The 22,167-nt window shown below is 41.4% G+C and overlaps 2 protein-coding genes across 4 annotated transcripts in view; one reads left to right on the plus strand and one right to left on the minus strand.

Moving 5' to 3' along the window:
• brat1 (BRCA1-associated ATM activator 1) overlaps positions 1-18,657 on the minus strand; it is a 67,151-nt gene extending 48,494 nt beyond the window's left edge. The window contains exons 1-5 of one of the 3 annotated variants that reach the window (XM_043711103.1): positions 18,517-18,657; positions 15,544-15,693; positions 13,902-14,056; positions 6,600-6,747; positions 798-1,209 (exon numbers count right to left, since the gene is read on the minus strand). In XM_043711103.1, coding sequence (XP_043567038.1) covers positions 798-1,209; positions 6,600-6,747; positions 13,902-14,056; positions 15,544-15,670 — 842 coding nt within the window. In that variant the 5' untranslated portion in view covers positions 15,671-15,693; positions 18,517-18,657. Of the gene's footprint in view, positions 1-797; positions 1,210-6,599; positions 6,748-13,901; positions 14,057-15,543; positions 15,694-18,271; positions 18,424-18,516 lie in introns of those variants that run through there. The other 2 variants (XM_043711104.1, XM_043711102.1) reach the window with 2 other exon arrangements.
• Positions 18,657-22,167, plus strand: part of eif3ba (eukaryotic translation initiation factor 3, subunit Ba) — a 70,376-nt gene continuing 66,865 nt past the window's right edge. Inside the window, exon 1 of the mRNA XM_043711052.1 lies at positions 18,657-18,811. Coding sequence (XP_043566987.1) covers positions 18,691-18,811 — 121 coding nt within the window. The 5' untranslated portion in view covers positions 18,657-18,690. The remainder of the gene's footprint in view (positions 18,812-22,167) is intronic.

Genomic DNA, 22,167 nt, shown 5'->3' on the forward strand with positions numbered 1-22,167 from the left:
GGACACCGCTTGTCACCGGCTGCCATTCCGAAAAAGAACCTTTTATCCCAACTCTCTGCATTCTGTTAGATAGCCAATCCTCAATCCATACCAATAGCTCACCTCAAACACCATGGGCCCTCACCTTGCTCAGCAGCCTCCCGTGTGGCACCTTATCAAAGGCCTTTTGGAAGTCTAGGTAGATAACATCCACTGGGTTTCCCTGGTCTAACCTACTTGTCACCTCTTCAAAGAACTCCAACAGGTTTGTCAGGTACGACCTTCCCTTACTAAATCCATGTTGACTTGTTCTAATCTGACCCTGCTCTTCCAAGAATTTAGAAACGTCATCCTTAATTAAATATTCTAGAATTTTACCAACAACCGAGGTTAGGCTAATTGGCCTATAATTTTCCATCTTTTGTCTTGATCCTTTCTTGATCCTTTCTTGGGTTACAACAGCGATCCTCCAATCATCCGGGACTTTCCCTGACTCCAGTGACTTTTGACAGATCTCAACCAACGCCTCCGCTATTTCCTCAGCCACCTCCCTCAGAACTCTAGGATGTAGCCCATCGGGGCCAGGAGATTTATCAATTTTAAGACCTTTTAGCTTTTCTAGCACTCAGTTGGAGAAATTCAGCATGTCAGGCAGCATTTGTAGAGATTTTAAATGTCAAATTGGACACAAAACATTAACTTTTTCTCCCTCTACATATGAAGTCAAGTTTGTTTATCACTTTCTGCTTAGATTTCAAATTTCCAGCAATCAGAGTATTTTGCTTTTATTACACAGTTATTAGTTACTCCACTCTTACCTGGATACATTCAAGAAAAGCTCTGCTAAAGGTTGACCAATTCCAGTCAGGTCACCTTTCAAAAGTAACTTTATACTTTCTTCTATCTTAGGCCACAAAAGTATTATGGCTACCGGATACATGGTTCCTGACACCTTGGATAGTAGTTTTAGAGCCAGTTGGACATTGGAAGTGATATCTGACCTCAGGAAATCTTCAATGTGACCAGTAATTGCACAGATACAATCTGACCAATCATCAGAATGCAAAACTGTAACTTTGTTAGTTAACTGGGTTTTGCTACTATTTCCCAGAGTAGCATGTGTGGAACATTGTAAAGAGAAAGACAAAATGCTTGCTAAAAGTTGACTAGCTGTTGAGGCCACAAATATACTGGGATCCTTCTGAAGCTGTATTATCTCATCGATACATCCTGTTGATAAAAAGGAGAAAGTAAATGTTATTTTTTGCTGAAATTAATAACAGGACATATAGCAATTTTCCTGATAAAATAGAAAACCAAACAGAGTGCCATACACTCATCTAGTGGCGTCTTCTTTATAAAAGTTGTGATGTAGCACTTTCACATTAATGCATATACACAGGTTTCATTAACCTGCTACTACCAATGACGTAAAACACTTCTCACAATTTAAAATGGGGCAAGTTCAATGTAAATAAAGGCTTACAGAACTAGTAAATCAAGCAGTTTCAGTGATATAATCAAAACACAGGCCTGATCCAAACTTTAAAAACAATGCCGGCTAAAACACAAATAATTAACTTTTGTGAAAATTCAGAAACAGTTCTTGAAGTTTGTGATTGTATGAAAAATGATTTATATGTATTAACATTTTTTTGTATGATTTCAAACCAGGGAAGTAGGGTGTTAGTTTGTTTTTGGGAAGGTATTTGAAAATTAACTCCGTCAGTCGTATCAGAACCATGATTTTAAATCAGTATGTGTCAGTGAATAGATGACCTGAGATTTCTTGGAATGTTAATGGAAGTTTGTTTCTACTGTAGTGGTAGAAGAAAGTGAGGACTTCAGATGCTGGAGAGTCAGAGTCGAAAAGTTTGGCACTGAAAAAAGCACAGCAGGTCAGGCAGCATCTGAGGAGCAGGAGAGTTGACATTGTGGGTCAACTCACAGGAATGGACTGCAGCGATTCAAGAAGGCAGTTCACCATTCTTGCATTGAAGTGTGTATACTTCAATGCAAGAAGTATACGAAATAAGGTAGGTGAACTTGCAGCGTGGGTTGGTACCTGGGACTTCGATGTTGTGGCTATTACGGAGACATGGCTAGAACAGGGACAGGATTGGCTGTTGCAGGTTCCAGGATTTAAATGTTTTAGTAGGGTCAGAGGTGGGGGTAAAAGAGGGGGAGGTGTGGCATTGCTTGTCAAAGATAGTATTACAGCGGTGGAAAGGACGATGGATGAGGACTTGCCATCTGAGGTAGTTTGGGCTGAGGTTAGGAATAGGAAAGGTGAGGTCACCCTGTAAGGAGTCTTTTACAGGCCTCCCAATAGTCCTAGAAACGTAGAAGAAAGGATAGGGAAGGTGATTCAGGAGATGAGTGACAGTAATAGGGTGGTTGTTATGGGGGACTTTAACTTTCCTGATATTGATTGGGAAAGCTATAGCTCAAGTTCGTTAGATGGGACAGTGTTTGTTCAATGTGTGCAGGAGAGTTTCCTGACACAATATGTAGACAGGCCAACAAGAGGTGAGGCCATACTGGATTTGGTTCTGGGTAACGAACCAGGCCAGGTGTTAGAATTAAAGGTAGGTGAGCACTTTGGGGATAGTGACCATAATTCGGTGATTTTTACACCCGTGATGGAGAGGGATAAGTGTGTACTACAGGGCAAGAATTATAGCTGGGGTAAGGGAAATTATGATGCGGTGAGGCATGACTTAGGATGTGTGGCTTGGAAAAGTAGACTCCAAGGCAAGAGTGTAAATGATATGTGGAACTTGTTCAAGGGGCAACTACGGAGTGTCCTTGATAATTATGTACCTGACAGGCAGGAAGGAAAGGGTCGTGCGAGGGAGCCGTGGTTTAATAAGGAATTGGAATCCCTTGTTAAATGGAAGAGGGCGGCCTATCTCAAGATGAGACATGAAGGTTCAATTGGGGCGATTGAGAGTTATAAGGTAGCCAGGAAGGATCTGAAGAGAGAGCTAAGAGCAGCAAGGAGGGGACATGAAAGGTCCCGAGTCGGTAGGATTAGGGAAAACCCTAAGGCTTTCTATAGGTATGTTAGGAATAAAAGAATGACGAGGGTAGGAATAGGTCCAGTCAAGGATAGTAGTGGGAAGTTGCGTGTGGAGGCGGAAGAGATTGGGGAGACACTGAATGAATACTTTTCCTCAGTATTGAGTAGGTACGAGGTCTGATGACACTGTTGGAGTACTGATGTTGTTGTTAATCACATTAACTCGGCAGGAGTTGACTGAATTTATATTGTCTCTTTCTGAATCTCAAGATGTCTCTCTGGGCAATATGTCTCCAATAAACAGCAATGTGACAATGCACAGGGATCATCTGTTTTGATTTAAATTGGAGTCCAGCCTTGGTCAACAGCCAGTGTGGAGTTTGCACATTCCCCTATGATTGTGTGGGCCCCCTCCAGGTGCTCTGGTTTCCTTGCACAGTTCAAATATTTGTGGGTTAGGTGGGTCATTTGTGCGAAATTGTCCACAGTGTCCAGGATTGTGCAGAATAGGTGGATCAGCCATGGGAAATGCAGTGGTACAAGGATGGAGTGCTCCAGGTGGGATGCTCTTTGGATGGTTGGTGGGGTTTGATGGGTCAATTCTCTCATGCCACACTGTTGGGATTCTATTCTATGATTGAGGATAAAGGCTATTCTATGATTGAGGATAAAGCAGGGTGTCCTTGGAGAAGGAGCATGTGGTATGTATCAATGCTCTCGATGCCTTTAGATGGGGTACTGGGCTAATGGTCGGATACTTGGTAGTGTGGATGAGCAGAGGGATCTTGGTGTCCATGTACACAGATCTCTGAAAGTTGCCACCCAGGTAAATAGTGCGGTGAGGAAGGCATATGGCGTACTGGCTTTTATTGGTAGAGGAATTGAGTTCCGGAGTCCTGAGGTCATGATGCAGTTGTATAAGACTCTGGTGCGGCCGCATCTGGAATATTGTGTGCAGTTTTGGTCGCCATACTATAGGAAGGATGTGGAGGCACTGGAACGGGTGCAGAGGAGGTTTACCAGGATGTTGCCTGGTATGGAAGGAAGATCGTATGAGGATAGACTGAGACACTTGGGGCTGTTTTCATTAGAGAAAAGAAGGTTTAGGGGTGACTTGATTGAGGTGTACAAGATGATTAGGGGGTTAGATAGGGTTGACAGTGTGAACCTTTTCCCGCGTATGGAGTCGGGTATTACAAGGGGGCATAGCTTTAAATTAAGGGGGGGTAGATATGGGACTGAAGTTAGGGGTAGGTTCTTCACTCAGTGAGTCGTAAGTTCATGGAATGCCCTGCCTGTAGCAGTGGTGGACTCTCCCTCTTTATGGGCATTTAAGCGGGCATTGGATAGGTATATGGAGGATAGTGGGTTAGTATAGGTTAGGTGGGCTTGGATCGGCGCAACATCGAGGGCCAAAGGGCCTGTACTGCGCTGTATTCTTCTATGTTCTATGTTCCCAAGGGGAAATAGGGATGGGCTATCAATGCTGGCCAGCCAGGGATGCCCACGTCCCAGAAATGAATTTTAAAAAATTCAGGCATAAGCCTATAATCAGGAATGATATACTGTAGGGGCATACAACTGGAGAAGAAAAGCATTGAAATACATGTGATTGCTTTTGGGTTTGGAATAATCAAGGATTTATTTTAGCTTGGCAAAGCCCAAACATTGGAAAACCTTTGAGGTTCAGTTCATAGAGGACCTTACTGAAATCAGTTGACAGCATTATTATGAAGATGTGGTGAACTATACCTTTTAAGAGAGTTAAAAGCTAGCAGTGACAGCACCAAGTGTTTTCAATAAGATACAATGTAACATGTGCTCCAGCTACTGGAGTAGCTGGTTGGCTGGAAATGACAAAAAACACATTCGAATTAGACCAATCAGTTTAACTTGTATCCTGAAAAATACCAAAATCTAGTCAAGTTTGAATTGAGTATATTGATAATCTGAAAAGCCAATGACACAATCCAATGCTCTGGGGTATAAGACCAGGGAAAAATTGAACAGCTGAGAGGAGAACTGCCAAGCCCCAGCAGGTAAATGACTGTCTGAAAAAGTAGCTCTCTTAAAAGTACCTTTAGCAATCAATAACCTGTGACACAGAAATTCCTAACAAGAAGAAAAGAAAATACAGGAAGATCCAAATAGAAGATCCGAAAGCTGCCTAGTTTTGAGATAAGAAGTGTTGTTTTGTAAATTTTAATTGGGATTTTTATCAGACTAGTATTATAAAAGGGAAGGTAAAAGATAGGTTAGAGTAAGAACTCATACATAGTTGTTTGTTAATTATTCAGTAACACTTTAAGAAATAAAGCTGTTAATTTTTACTTTAAATAGTCTTGGCAATTCGAATTTCTACAGATTACTGCATGGGATAATTCTTTTCTGTGTTGCAGGTTTTAAATTAAGCAGGAGAGTTTACCCCGTGTCATAACAGTTTAGTCTCGCCTAAATTGTTTAGATCAGTTAGGATGTAAGTTACTTCAAAGAAAGAATTTAAATAACTTACTTCCTAACTGATCTGAATAATCTTTTTCTAGGCAAGACTTTACTGTCAACTGGCTTCAGTAAGGTCCCCTACAAATTGAACCCCAAAGGTTTTCCAATCTTTGGGCTTTTCTAAGCTAAGACCAGAAATATTTGGTTACAAATCTGCATTGGTTATTCGAAGCTGAGAAATTCCAATATCTCAGTTATGTGAAGACTAAAGGATAAGACTTCAGAGCTCAAAGGACAGAAACTGAGGAATTTCGTGAAACCTAGAGATTTAATTAGGAAAGGAAATTTTGCTGGCTGGTAAGAACTGTTATTTAATATTGTTGGAGAGTAGATGGGATTTTGGTTTGCTGTGTGTTTTGAAATGTTTAAAACTGTATTTTACTTAGAGAGATTGTTTTTTATTTTGTTCTTGTTTCTTATACGATAAATTGCTGTTTTTTGTTAAAACCAATTGACAGCCTTATGTTCTTACTTTTCACAGAAAAAGCATGGTGTTAAATCAAAGAAAACCATGAAAACGATCCAACAAGCCAAGTATTACTTTGGGATCTGATTTGGCCAGTAGTAAAGTTAGCAGGTATCATAGCATGACAGAAGACAAAATAGGTAATAGTTACAATCCCAGGGATAAATACAAAATGTTCCGGTGTTGGAATAAATATGCAGAGACAGCCTCCTCAAACTGCACAGATACAAAATGGTTAAGGTAAAGGAGCCATTGTCTCCCAGTGGAATACAAGGCTGCTCTCTCATTAGAAAGAGATAACTGGTGATGGATTAACTTAAAGGTCACCATGTCTTATGGGCGATGTGTTCCAGGAGTGAGCTTGAGAAGGCAAGACTTTCATTGTGTCCTTAGCCAGTGCAGGAAGTTAACTCACACTGTTGACATCACTCTGCATCACAAACTAGCCATCCTTCAAACTGAGCTAACTGGCCCCAAAACAGAAGGAATTACTACTCCATATTTTTTTCTGAAGTTTCTATACATTTCAGGCTTTTACTATCAATTAATCATGCACACGAGACTTTTCATTGACCTTAATATTTACAACAGAAATTGTCTGCATTCAAAAAAATCAGACGAAGGGATTACCATATTTATAGAGAAACCGAATTACAGCCTCATGCTGCAACATATTTTGGATTCCTAAGAGCCATCCACTTCGTACAGTTGCTTCCTCCCACGCTTCTGTTCCAAGGTTTGTCGGATTCCCAAATAGGCTGCTCATAATTCCATTATCCTGAGATAGCAACAACACTGATTGGACAAACATTTTTGATTGGTAAACATTAATCAAAAATAAATTATTTCATAGAAAACTTTTTTGAGCTGCCACTTCATCTTTTTTCAGCAATTTAAAATAGGAAATCAAGAAAATTACAGTCAGGTGATGATTATCAACATGCCGACTTGTGGGCCTAAGTCATTTCCCAATCATCCCTTCTTTTCCCACCACCGCAAAAAATTGAAAGCCCAAGACAGATAGAATATCATTCAAATAGGACTTTCTTTAATTTTACATTAATACAAAGCATTAACATGATACAAAAGGATATTTTACTTCAGTCAAAACTACCAGGACTTGTGCTTTCAGTCAAATTTAAAGTAAACATATCATTGAAGTTACTGACTTCTTGCATTTACGTAGTGCTGCTAAGACACCCTTAGGCACTTTACAGATGCATTGTCAAACATAATTTGACAGTGCCGCATAAGGAGTAGTAGAGTGATGTCTAAAAGCTTGATTATAAACAGACCAGAGAGAAATTATGGGCCCTGGTGCACCTCCCATTTTCATTCCTCCGTCTCCCCATCCTTCGATTGCCCGGAATATTGATCATCATGGGGAAAAAATGTTTTATTTTGTTTTAGCAATAGTTTATTGGCTTTTGTCCTCTATGCATCTATTTATAAACCTATTGAAAGCTCATGTTTCTATATGATATACTTTAAAACTACATCTTTAATAGATAATTACACAAAACGGCACGGTGGCACAGTGGTTAGCACTGCTGCCTCACAGCGCCAGAGACCCGGGTTCAATTCCCGCCTCAGGCGACTGACTGTGTGGAGTTTGCACATTCTCCCCATGTCTGCGTGGGTTTCCTCTGGGTGCTCCGGTTTCCTCCCACAGTCCAAAGATGTGCAGGCCAGGTGAATTGGCTATGCTAAATTGCCCGTAGTGTTAGGTAAGGGTAAATATAGGGGTATGGGAGGGTTGCGCTTCGGCGGGGCGGTGTGGACTTGTTTCCACACTGTAAGTAGTCTAATCTAATCTAAAACATAGTCATTCATATTATATGAAACTAGCTCCACTTTATTGAAACAAAAGCAGAAATTGCTAGTGAAACTTATCAGGTCTGGCAGCATCTGCAGGGAGAAAGCAAAATTAATGTTTTGAGTTGATGACACTTCATCTGGACAGCAACATCCAAAATACATGGGCTTTAATAATAGAAGAGGCTTATGCCCAAAACGTCGATTCTCCTGTTCCTTGGATGCTGCCTGACCTGCTGCGCTTTTCCAGCAACACATTTTCAGCTTTAATAATAGAAAAATTACACTTTGCATTAAGTTATAAATATGTTCTCATCTTAAATTTAAATTAATCACATTTACAAATCCCCAGCCTGGAACACACAGCAGCAGAGCAAATTGCTGCTGATGCTGAAAATCTGAAATCTGAAAAAAAAATGATTGAAATGCTCAGCAGTTAAGGCATAGAAAAACAGATTCAACTCATCAGATTCACAGGCTTCACAAATTTTGGTGAGGGGTTTCTCTGCACAACCGCCTTCAGACATACTGAATATTTTGAACACTTGTGGTTTCTACTTGAGCTAAAATAACTCCTTTTGCCAGTCTTTGAAAAAGCAGATTTCTTCTGAGCATCTCATTTCTCTTCAGCAAAAAGCCCAGCAGCTGCTGTCTGAGTGTGGGTATGGCATAATAAAACACATGAATTTAAAATATCAATGACAAAACAACTTGCTGCGTAAAATCAAAAAGCAATCATGAGTAATTAACAACATTCTACAGGGGAACCTCAATTATCTGTATATCAATTATCCGAAAATCGGATTATCCAAAGGAGATCTCGAGGTCCCAATAGAAACATTACATCAAAGACGTGTTCCAAAACTGATTGTGTCTTTGTTTACAGTGATTAAATAGGCTCTGTCTCCAAATGACTGACCTCCCACCCTCTCGCTCTCCCCACACTTTCCCTGGGGTTGTAGAGGGGTGTACCCTAACCAACCCCCCTCCCCCAACTTCCCAGGAATAATCTCTCCAACATTGTCCTGTGCAGGGTAAATGTCAAACCTGTCAAAAAGTTGTAGTAAAAAGTTGTATGTGAGGCTGTGTGCACGCTATTTGGAGACTTACCCCACAAAGGCAGCTCCAGCAGCAACAGTTGTTGTTGGTGTCCAGTCTGGATGCCCCGAAGAGGGGTCAGGGTGGACAGGGGAGGTGGCAGGGGGCAGTGTTGGGGGTGAGCGCTCACGCGCTTTGTGCTGGGGGGGGTTGGACGGGGCTCTGGGGGCGAGCGGGGGCTCGAGCGCTTTGTGCTGGGGGTGGGGGCGGTGTTGGACCAGGTTGGAGGGCGGTGCTGGACAGGGAGGCAGGCGGGGGCGGAGTGCCATGCAATGTGCGCTGCTGCTTGTCTCCTGAACAGGGAGCAGACTTTTAAATTCTGAGCCCCAGAGGAAAGCTCAAATTAGCCTCGATTAGCCTCACATCTCCTGTTGGAAAAGTTTTGGAATTCATCACGATCATGGCTGATCGGCCAACTCAATAACTTAATCCTGCTTTCTCCCCAGATGCTATATCTATCCACATCTTGATTTTCCAAATAATCTATTATCCAAATGAAATAGTGCCCACCCATGTCATTCGGATAATCGAGTTTCCACTGTATATGAAATGCAAAGCAGTAGAGCTAACTATTTTCTTTTGCCTGTTCAACTTTAGAATCAGAACTTAAAAACGATGGACCAGCACCCAAAACTTGATCACTGGGAAGGGGAGGGAACTAGGGTGAGTTAAGGAATTACCTTGTCCTCATGTGGTGCACACTGCATACCGACCTTTGCAGAATTCATATGAGGAGAAAGTGAGGTCTGCAGATGCTGGAGATCAAAGTTGAAACTTTGGAATTACCTTGTCCTCATGTGGTGCACACTGCATACCGACCTTTGCAGAATTCATATGAGAATGAGTGTCAGAAATGGTTTGTCATCCAGCTTGGATTTTGGTCCTCTCCAAACCCAGTGTGTGAATAGATTTTTGGGGGTGCATTCATGTCTGTGTGTGTGTGTATATATATATATATATATATATATATATGTCCACCAAGCAGCCTCTGCCTTTTATTATGTGCAGCTCAATCCGAGCCTCAGTGTACATGCGCACACACACTCACACAAACTTGCACTCTTCCTCACACACACAGACACAAAAATGCTCTCTCACACTTATGAGCACTTACTCTTGCTAATATTCGTACACACACAAACACTCTATTCCACTTATGTGCACTCACCTTCTTACACACAAATCTGCACTCTCTCAAACATGCTCTCACAGAATCTCAGAATTATTATGGTGCAGAGAGAGGCCATTCAGCCCTTCATATCAGCACCGACTCTATTATCTCGTTTCTATCTCCTATCTTTATCCCATATCACTGCACAACATTACTATTCAAAAAAACATCCAAAGAGACAGTGGATGCATTATTGTAATTTTCTAAAAATCCTTGGATTCTGGAGAAGTACCAAACATTGGAAAACTGCCAATGGAGACACAAGGCTGATTAGTCTCACATCTACTGTTGGAAAAGCTTTGGAATTCATCACAATCATGGCTGATTGGCCAACGCAATAGCCTAATCCTGCTTTCTCCCCAGATGCTATATCTACCCACATCTAGAATACATTCAATAAAACTATTTCCGGTGATAATGAATTCCACAGGCTCACCACTCATTGGGTGAAGAAATGTCTCCTCAACTCTGCCCTGAATCCTCAGACTATGATCCCTGGTTCTGGATGCACCCACCATCGGGAACATCCTCCCTGCATTTACCAAGTTGAGACCAGTTAGAATTTTATAAGTCTCTAAGAGATAACCCTCATTCATCTGAACTCCAGCGAAAACAATCTTAACCTAGTCAATCTCTCCTTATAAGTCAGTCCTGCCATCCCCAGAATCAGCCTGGTAAACCTTTGCTTCACTCCCTCGAGTGCAAGAGCATTCTTCCTCAGAAAAGGAGACCAAAACTGCACACAATATTTGTGGTGTGGCCTCACTAAAGCTCTGTATAACTGCAACAACACATCCCTGCTCTTGTACCCGAACCTCTCGCAATGAAGGCCAACAGACCATTTGCCTTCTTTACCGCCTGCTGCACCTGCACGCATACCTTCAGCGACTGGTGCACGTTCCCCTCTCCCAATTTACAGCCATTCAGGTAGTAGCTTGCCTTCTTGATTTTGCTTCCAAAGTGAATAACCTCACATTTATCCAAATTATATTGCATCTGTCAATAATTTGTCCGTTGGTATCATCTACAAACTTTGAGGTGTTACATTTTGTTCCCTTATCCAAACCATTAATATATAGTGTTACATTTTGTTCCCTTATCCAGATCATTAATATAGACTGTGTTATATTTTGTTCCCTGACCCAAATCACTAATATACAGATCATAGAACATTACAGCGCAGTACAGGTTCTTCGGACCTTAATGTTGCGCTGACCTATGAAACCAATCTGAAGCCCATCTAACCTACACTATTCCATTTTCATCCATATGTCTATCTAATAACCACTTAAATGCCCTTAAAGTTGGCGAGTCTACTACTGTTGCAGTCAGCGCATTCCATGCCCCTACTACTCTCTGAGTAAAGAACCTATTTCTGATAGTTGTCCTATATCTATCACCTCTCAATTTAAAGCCATGCCCTCTCATGCTAGCCATCAGATTCTGAAGGAAAAGGCTCTCACCCCATCTAACCCTCTGGTTATCTTATATGTCTCAATGAAGTCACCTCTCAACCTTCTTCTAACAAATACAGCCTCAAGCCCCTCAACCTTTCCTTGTAAGATATTCAAATATATTGTGAATAGCTGGGGTCCTAGCACTGATCTCTGTGGCACCCCACTAGTTACTGCCTGCCAATTTGCAAAGGACCCTTAATTCCTACTCTTTGTTTCCTCTCTGCCAACCAGTTTCCTATCCATCTCAATGCATTCCCCCCACCCCAGTCCCATGCACTTTAACCTTGCATGAAAATTTCTTATGCAGGACCTTGTCAAATGCTTTCTGAAAGTCTAAATATATCACATAGACTGGCTCCCCCTTGTCAATTCTACTAGTTACATCTTCACAGTATTCCATTGGATTTGTTAAGCATGATTTCCCCCTCATAAATCCATGCTGACTCTGTCTGATCCTGCCACTGCATTCTAAATGCTCCACTGTAAAGTCCATTATCATGCATTTGAGAATTTTCCCCACTACCAATGTTAGGCTTTCTCTCTACCTCCCTTTTTGAAGATTAGAGTGACATTAGCTACCCTCCAATCAGCAGGGACTGTATCAGAGATTATAGAATCCTGGAAGAAAGTGAGAATTGCAGAAGCTGGAGATCAGAGTCAAAAAGTGCAGCACTGGAAAAGCACAGTAGGTCAGGCAGCATCCAAGGAACTGGAGAGTCAACGCTTCGGCCATAAGCCTGATGAAGGGAGAGCTAGTGTGCACATGAGAGGGAGCATGCGGGAGAGAGAGAGAGAGAGAGACAGCGTGCGTGAAAGAGATAAGTGCGTGCACGTAAGAGAGACAGAGTGTGCACTTGAGAGAGAAAAGTGCACATGCTCAAGAATGCGGGTGCAAGACGGAGCGTGTGAGAGAGCATGCAAAAGACAGTGCATGTGCATGCGAGAGAGCGCGTCCATGTAAGAGAGTGTGCAAGAGTGCAGGTGCAAGAGAGTGTTTGCAAAGGAGATTGCAAGCGAGAGGGAGAATGTGCACAAGGAGGATGTGCGTGAGGAGGGTGAGCGTGAGAGAGGGAGTGCACAAGAGTGTGCAAGAGTGCATGCACAAGAGAGAATGAGAGAGTGCACACATGAGGCAGACAGCGTGTGTGTGCAACAGAGTGTGTGCGTGAAAGAGACAGCGTGTGCGAGATAAATACCACCTGTGAATATGTGCACAAGAGAGAGAGGGAGAGAGTGAGAGTGTGTCTGAGAACAAGAGAGGGAGGGCACATGCACAAAAGAAAGGTGGTGCGCGCACATGGGAGAGAGGGCAAGCGTGAGGGAGAGAGAAGGTGAGTGTACATGAGAGAGGGAGAGAGAGGCGCATGAGCATGGAAAAGGGAGAGCACATGTGCACGAGAGAGGGAAAGAGGAAGACAAGAGCGTGAGAGGGAGAGGACACATGCACGAGTGAAAAGAAGTGCACGAGAGAGAGAGAGAAACTGCACACGCACACTAGAGGGAGAGACTGCGCGCATGTACAGGAGACAGAAAAACTCTATTCAAATGTAGAGCACAAGTACAGTGAGTTAGACACAAAACTGTCACTTAAGATAGGGGCAAGACTGCCCAACCCTAGGCCCCATGAAGTCACAAGTCCTGGGGGAATCAACCACATTTGCACCCTTCTCTGCTAGGTCCTGATTATGAAGATGTATTTGTAAAAAATAAACATTTAAAAAGAGAAACAAGGTAGAGTATATATGGAGGAATATCCAGTGTTTAAGGTCCTGGCACCTGTTAGCTAAGCCATAACTGATTCACATTAATTTCACATTGGCAAACTGGTAAAAGGATATCTCAAAGGGTTGCATGGTTGCAGGAAATAACAGACCTGGGGAGGTACAGGTTTATGGAGGAACTTGAAAATAAGAATGAGAATTTTAAGAACAGTGGTGTTATCTAACTGGACACCAATGTTGCTCAGCGATCACACAGGAGATGGACACAGTGCAAGTTAGTTCATAGAAAGCAAAGTTTTGGATGAGTTCAAGGCTGGATTGCTCTCAACAAATTACACATGTGTAAAATGAATAGGCATTGTATTTCAAGATACCCAAAGTATTAAAAATAACAAAACCGAAAATGCTAGAAATACATAGTGGGTGTGACAGCTCATGAAAAAGGTGGGAGAAGGATTTAATTTTAACATGCAAACACTTTGCCAAATAAAACTACATATTAGGTGTTGAACTCTTTTGTCTTTTATCGATGTAGATATCTACGTATCTCCAGAATTGTGCACTTTCAATTTGAATTTCATTTTAACTCTAGCAGTCATACTTGAATATCATGAACAATATTCTTTCATTAAATAAAAACTTGAAACTGAACTATTTTCTAATTACTAACCTCTAACTGAATAAAATAGTTCTCGGATGCAGCAAATAGTCCAGTCAGCCTCATAATGAAAGAGAGGATGCTAGGGTTAATGTCCCTTTGCTTGGATACGTTTACAATTACGTTTGTCAGACATGGTATTCTCTGTAGAATATAGAACTCTGTTTCTGAAGGGAGCACAAAAAAGTAAAAGCGAGTAAAATTTTACACAAATTTACTGTCCAATTTTATCACTGCAGTTTATAACGTTTTTATATTTAACATAGGTATCAACATTTTCTCCTTTGCCTGGTGGCACTGAGTTCTTGCAAAGGTTCAGACTCAAGGACATTGATTGCTGTCTGATACAGTGTGAGGTCATATTCACTGTGTCAGCGTACTGTTTAATCAGTAGAATATCTGAGCCAAGATTAATGCTGTACCCAGTCAAATATCTAGAATTGTGTTTTTTAACAGGAATTATTAGATAACGATCAGTAACCAGGACTCTACCCAGTTTTCTCCTCTTTGAGGCCAGTTTCAGCACGATTCTCATTGTAGGCTCTGATTAAACACAAGCTGAGGATCACACTTAAGGCATAGTCTTATGCTTTGGTTTCTCTACCTTACGGTGGCACAGTGGTTAGCACTGCTGCCTCACAGCGCCTGAGACCCGGGTTCAATTCCCGCCTTAGGCGACTGACTGTGTGGAGTTTGCACGTTCTCCCCGTGTCTGCATGGGTTTCCTCCGGGTGCTCCGGTTTCCTCCCACAGTCCAAAAGATGTGCAGGGTCAGGTGAATTGGCCATGCTGAATTGCCCGTAGTGTTAGGTAAGGGGTAAATGTAGGGGTATGGGTGGGTTTCGCTTCGGCGGGTCGGTGTGGACTTGTTGGGCCGAAGGGCCTGTTTCCACACTGTAATGTAATCTAATCTAATCTAAATCAATTTGTAACAATAGGTGCAATTTGTCATCTGCTCAGAGGTAACAAATGCTATTACATCAAGTATATTATAATGCATTGATGTTTAACAAATACATTCCCTAGATAACAAAAACTAGACAGTCAGGCAGATGGATAAAATGCCAGATGAAACTGAATAGAAGTCCAAATAGGGGGAAAGTGAGGACTGCAGATGCTGAAGATTAGAGTTGAGTGTGTGGTGCTGGAAAAACACAGCAGGTCAGGCAGCATCTGAGGAGCCAGAGAATCGAGCCAGAATTCTCTGGCTCCTTGGATGCTGTCTGACCTGCTGTGCTTTTCCAGCATCAAACTCTCGATACAGAAGCCCAAATATGTTCATTAAAAGACAATAGCCAAAGCTCAATTCAGATCCATGTACATGTTATTTAGACACGAATGAGTCAAGCAAGTTTTTTGTAAAATAATCCATTTCACATTAATTTAGTGTCAACCCAGGTGCATTTCCTTCCAAGTTTGAAATCTCATATGAAAATTCTATAGGATGGTTGCTGTGCGAAAAAAAGTCTCACTGGTGGCAAAATAATGCTGTAGCAGAATTGATATAATAGCTTTAATATCACAACTGCAACATTCTCCATTACTAGATTACATTGATATGTAGAAAAAATATATTAAATTATGCAATTAAAATTTATGTCATATTAGGTACTGGTTCAAATCAAGATTTCAAAATAAGTGAGTATCCAGTTACCATTTTCTGTTATTGCCCGGAAACAATCTAGCAGCTTCTCCAAACAGGTATCATCAACAACCGTTTGCCTGGCATCTCCTAATAGTGAGAAAACACGGGGCAACAACTCCACGTACTCACTTTCCATTTTCCAATTATATGATAAATTCTCTGAGGGGAGAAAATAAACAAAATATAAATCCTCATGTTCTTGTACAGTACCTTCTGAGTTTTAAATTTGCCAAAAGTTTTAAATTTGCTACAATTGGCAGGTAGTTCCTTAGCATAACACTGCAAAAAATTATATTCTCCAAGAAGCTCCTATTCAAAATAATTCACCAAATACTATGTTTTTCAACACATCTTCAGAACTGTAAATTATTTACGTCTTTTTAAGTAATTATGATTAATTGTCCATGTCTGTTTTGCTAAAATTCTAAATTAACACTTTTTCCAAGCATCCATTAAGTTGATTTCTTCTTTTGGTTATAAGAACTTGCATTCATTAAAAAAAAGTACTACACATACTGAAATCTGAAATGAAATCAAAAACAGCTTGAAATACTCAGCAGTGAGGCACAGAAGAGTGAAATAGAATTAACATTTCAGGTCAACAACTCAGTTCTGAATAAGAATCATTGATCTGACACATTGTCAACTCCATTTACCTTCTACAGAAGCTTCCAGCATTATCTGTTTTTTAATAGCTTTTATTTATTCCTTGATAGGAAATAGTAGAGAATATATCAGAATCAAACATATTTATGGAAGAATGTTGTGAAACTTGAAAGCGTTCAGAAAATATTTACAAGGATGTTGCCAGTGTTGAAGGATTTGAGCTATAGGGAGAGGTTGAATAGGCTGGGGCTGTTTTCACTGGAGCGTCAGAGGCTGAGGGGACCTTATAAAATCATGAGAGGCATAGATAGGATAGATAGACAAAGTATCTTCCGTGGAGTGGGGAGTTCAGAACTAGAGGGTATAGGTTTAGGGTGAGATAAAGAAGAGACCTGAGGGGCAACAGGTGGCATGTGTATGGAATGAGCTGCCAGAGGAAGTGGTGGAGGTTAGTACGATTGCAACATTTAAAAGGCATATGGATGGGTAAATGAATAGGAAGGGTTTGGAGAGATATGGGCCAGGTACTGGCAGGTGGGAGTAGATTGGGTTGGGATATCTGGTCGGCATGAACGAGTTGGACCGAAGGGTCTGTTTCCATTCTGTACATCTCTATGACTATGATTCTACAACCAACTATGCTAAAATGTGAAGATGATCAACATTAATACTCTCAGCTTCAGAGTTACTTAAGCTTGGTAAGGGCAGACATTGGGCAGAAAAGGTTATAATTTGTTTAGTTCTTTATTAAGTCAAACTTGGAAAAATGAAGACAATGAATCAGCAAAAATGATGAAGAGATCAATCCTCGAGTAAAGCCAGGGAATAAAATTTCAGAAAGGGTCCAGTTGAGTTAGGAATACAAGGTGTCAATATTTCAGAGTAGGAACAGTGTGTCTTGTGATTGGCCACATGTAGCCCCAGGATCACCTCAACACTAAATTTAGCCTAAACGCATAGATAAAGGTAACTGTAACACTACTGTGGTTTCAGTATATCTTTGTTCCAAGTGTACAAATGTTACATTTTGTTACAGAAGAACTTTGGTAAGTCAGATTTTAAAACAGAAATGCAGTTTCTTACAAAATAGGAACTGAGAATACTCATTTATAATAATACATTTCTAATCAGATCTTATTATTTTGAATGCTGATGTGTCTGTCCCTCTGAAAGAATGTTGTGCTGAACATGATGCTAAGTTAAACTAATCCCTTCTGCCTGCCCTTAGTCCATATCCCTCCATTCGTTTCCTTTGACAACAAATAAGGAAAAGCAAAGGCAAAATACTATAGAGACTGGAAACCAGAAACACAAATTCCGACAGTATCTGTGGGGAGTGAAATAGAGTTAACATTTCACGTCAATAATGTTTTAATAAATAGAAGATTGCAGGTTTCAACTTAAATCAAGTTTAATATATGTACGTTTTCAACCTGGCATCATAACTATAAGATGGTCAGCAGTAAGTCTCGTATAAAACCCAGAAGAAACTTCCTTTCCCTGAGAGTGGATAGAATGAGTGCTTGAGGAGAGTGGCATAGGTGTATTGAAAGATGAAGTATAAGACATTAAAAAATACCAAGAAGATGAAATAGAAGAGAATGGGAGGAAGCTGGTGTGCATCAGGAGTACAGATGGGTCTAGTGGGCCATTTGTCAGCTGCTCATTCTGGAGGCTTCAATATCATTGGTGGGCTGCACGGTGGTACAGTGGTTAGCACTGCTGCCTCACAGTGACACAGACCAGGGTTCAATTCCCGACTCAGGCGGCTGACTGTGTGGAGTTTGCACATTCTCCCCGTGTCTGCGTGGGTTTCCTCTGGGTGCTCCGGTTTCCTCCCACAGTCCAAAGATGTGCAGGTCAGGTGAATTGGCCACGCTAAATTGCCCGTAGTGTTAGGTAAGGGGTAAATGTAGGGGTTGCGCTTCGGCGGGTCGGTGTGGACTTGTTGGGCCGAAGGGCCTGTTTCCACACTGTAATGTAATCTAATCTAATCAGTCAAATAAACTGCAAAGTGAGGGAAGATTAAACTGGACAGACACTATCCCACTATCAAAGCTGGGAAAAGAGGATTCCAGCTCCGCTACAACAATCGCCTTAAATGACCGAAAGTTTTAATTTAAACAGACACCTTGGTTGAACAATCAATCCGAGAGCACAGAGCTTGGATACGAGCAACCGAACGTAACCGTCGCCATGTCCTTCATCCGACAACCGGACTGGACCACCATTCATTCACTGGGGGGAGCACGAGGAATATTTCACAACAAACCCTCAACAATAACGGTGATTCTCAGATGAAGTCAAGTAATGCTTTTAATAAATTCATATAAATCTATTTATGAAAACTATCTAAATTCAACAACCAGCAATTACCTCTAAATCCTCCCTACAACTCAGTGTTTTCGTCCCTCTGAATGCTTTCAAACAGGCGAACCGGCGGGCCCGCGCAGGACTCGCCCGAACGTGCCCCGCCCCTTTCCCCTCGGCGGGCCCGGACACGCGCTTCCGTGCTCGCTCTTTCTTTTCCGGCCGCCCAGCCAAGGCAGAATGAAGGAGACGAGTGGGGACGGTGAGGCCCGGGAGGCTGATGATGAGCTGGCAGAGGTGGAGGAGCCTGAGGAAGGCTTCAGCGACCCCGAAGGCTTCGAGGATGATATCTCCGACGAGGGTAAAGTCAAGGGCTGGGGTAGTTTTTGATATTCGGGCACATGGAGGGGAACCGGTTCAGATCCCGAGTCCATGTGCGTTTGGGAGTGATTAAAGCCTGAGGCCTTGTTGGGCCCGGAGCCGGCTTCAGAGTAACGGGATGAGTAGGCAGGTTAGCTGGGTCCCGGCTGATTTAGGAATGGCAGAGCGTAAATTCTGTAGTTTTTAGCGTTGTGACAAAATGTGTATTTTTTTCCAAACGATAACCTGTACAGTGAAGGGTGGTACACTATTAATTTGGAACACCACTTCGTAATTTAAACCCCGGAAGACACTTTTTTTTGCTTTAAAGAATTTTCACGCATTTTGTTTAAAATGACTTAATTAGAAATTACTAACCTCCAGTTGATCAGTACCATTAATGTGTATTTTAGGGATGCAAATTACGATCGCATGACGTGAAGTATATTGAGTTAACATTGTGTGAACTACAGCGTAGTGGACATAACTGCAAAGACAGTTCTTCAAATTAATATCACTTTAAATATCACTGTACTCTTGGGTAATCCATATCGAGAAGGGAGCAATGCCAGACAGGATCCTTTCATAAATTAGATGAATATACAGTGTCTTCAATAAGATAAAAGAAAACATTGTTAACAGCAAAACTAAATCATTCACTGTAATCTAAAACATTACAAATGTAAGTTTAGCATGGTTGTAAACTGGTTTGTCTGATTACAGATTAGAAAATCTGTAAACAAAATAGTTTAAATCTGTATTAATTTGATCTTCCAAAAATGGTGGAAATATTTGTATTTCATGTACTTTGGGCACTTTATCAATTACTAAGACCTTGAGATAGAGTTGCAAAATTAAGTCACTTTGCACATTGGATCTGCTGTTTCACTCAATGGGATTGAGCCTGATCTGATCCTCTATTCCCCTTCTCTGCCTCCTCTTCCGCACCCCCCCTATAATCCTTAATTCCTTTACTATTTTAAAAGTCTGTCGATCTCAGCCTTGAATACACGTAGCACAACCGAGCCTCTGTAGCCTTCTGGTAAAGAATTGCATAGATTCACCATCCTATGAGAGAGGTAACTGCTGCAATTCTCACCTAACTGAGTGATCCCTTAAAGTAAAATCATTCACTTTGGCCTGAGACCCTTCCATAAGGGGAAGCAACGTCTCCACATCTGCCCTGAAATCCCTGAAAAATTTTTTGAAGTATATTGAGTTCTTTTATAACATGGTTGTGTTCTTCCCGTGCTATAGAAAGATCGCATTTTAGGAGCTGTGTTTAAAGTGTTGGCGCTATAATCGCATTTCAGTCAACACACATTTTAAAAGTTTGCGCTTTAGAAATAGTGGCTCCAATTCGTCAATTGCATTACGGTGAATTTGTGTTGATAAAACGTGTTATAACGATAAAACCATCTCTAATTATTCTGAACTCACGAGTACAGGCCCAACCTAATCTGCCACACTGCATGAGACCCATACCCAGGATCAACCTAATGTGCCGTCTCTGTTTTGCTTTCCAATGCAAGTGAATCTTTCCTGAAATAGGGGAATCAAAACTGATTACAGTATTCAAGGTGGAGTTTAATGAGTGCCTCATGGTTTTAGCAAGATTTTCTTATTTTTATACTCTATGTACTTTGAAATAAAGGCCAGCATTCTATGTGTTTTTCCTATTTCTTGCTGAACTTTCGTAAGCTCGTGTTTTGGAAACGGTTCTGAAGCCCATTCACAGACACTCCCACATAGCTCTGTGTTGCCGCTTTCTGCTGTCTTTCTCCGTTTCAGTAATATTCAACTGTTCTGTCATAGCCAAGTGCATAACTGTACGTTTTTCCATGTTATATTTTCCGTGTTAGGGGTGGCACGGTGGCTCAGTGGTTAGCACTGCTGCCTCACAGCACCAGGGTCCCAGGTTCAATTCCCACCTCGGGCAACTGTCTGTGTGGAGTTTGCACATTCTCCCCGTGTCTGCATGGGTTTCCTCTGGGTGCTCCGGTTTCCTCCCACAATCCACAGATGTGCAGGTTAGGTAAATTGGCCATGCTAAATTGCCCGTAGTGTTAGGTTAGCATTAGTCAGAGGGAAATGGGTCTGGGTGGGTTACTCTTCGGAGGATCAGTGTGCACTTGTTGGGGGGAAAGGCCTGTTTCTACACTGTAGGGAATCTAACCTAATCATTACATATTGCATTTGTCAAATTTTGCCCATTTGTTGTATGTCTCAACAGACTGTCATCCTCACTGCTTGCCTTTTCATCAGTTTTTGTGTCATCGCAAACTTGGTGATAGTACAGTCTTGTCCAAACCATGGATATTTCTTGTAAATAATTGTGGCCACAGCACTTCATGAGTTGCAGATTGCCATTGTACCTCCTTATCCCAAGTCTTCTATTACTTAGTTAGTCAAACTTATATCCATGCTATTGCTTCCAACACCACCGGCTCTTAAATGTTTGGCTGAAGTCCTGAAACTCTCTTCCTGATTACATTGTGTGTCCAAGTGAACTGCACTGGTTCAAGAGGGCAACACGGTATTACTTTCTCAAAGGCAATTCAGGGTGGGCAGTAAGTGCTAGCCCAGCCAGCATTGTCCACATCCTGTGAATGAATATTAAAACAACAGTAGTCTAAGATATGTCCCTTATCAAACACCTAGAAAGCTAAATTTGTTGCATCCACTGGTTAAGCCGTCTGACTGGAAACATTAATTGTGGTTGAATATTGCTTATTGTGGTATTCCAGATAGCTGATGCATATGCTATAGGATAACATTGAAGAAAAAAATGAAAGCAATTGCTGGAAGCGCTGAACAGATTAAACAACAGTTGTGTAAAAGGGAGCTGAATTAATATTTCAGATTAATGGAGCTAAAGCTTCAGTGCAGTACTGAAGGGGTCCTACATTGTCATTGGTGCGACCTTGTGGAAGAGACATTAAATGAACTTCCTGGCTGGCTCAAACTCCTGGAGTTCCTGCAAGTTCCCATGACTACTCTGAAGAAGAGTAGGAATGTTCTTTCTAGTCTCCTGGTCAATATTTATCTCTCGCTGAACATGCCAAAAAAAAACTATCGAGTATATATCACATCGATGTATGTGGAAGCTTGCTGTGGGCAAGTTGGCTGTTGTTACTTATTGTGAATACTCTTCCAAAGTATTTCTTTGTCTGTGAAGTTGGCATCAAAAGTATATATAGGTATGCCTTTTATTTCCAATTTCCAGCACCTGTATTTTCTTATGCACAAACAAAATTTTCACGTGAGGGCACTCATGATATTTTATTCGTGCTTTTCTGCTATTTGCGGAAAATCTAGCAATTCTTGTCATCAAGGCATATGTTGCTGAGGATAGGA

Source organism: Chiloscyllium plagiosum, chromosome 21 (genome assembly GCF_004010195.1).
Source record: "Chiloscyllium plagiosum isolate BGI_BamShark_2017 chromosome 21, ASM401019v2, whole genome shotgun sequence".
In the NCBI taxonomy this organism is placed as follows: Eukaryota; Metazoa; Chordata; class Chondrichthyes; order Orectolobiformes; family Hemiscylliidae; genus Chiloscyllium; species Chiloscyllium plagiosum.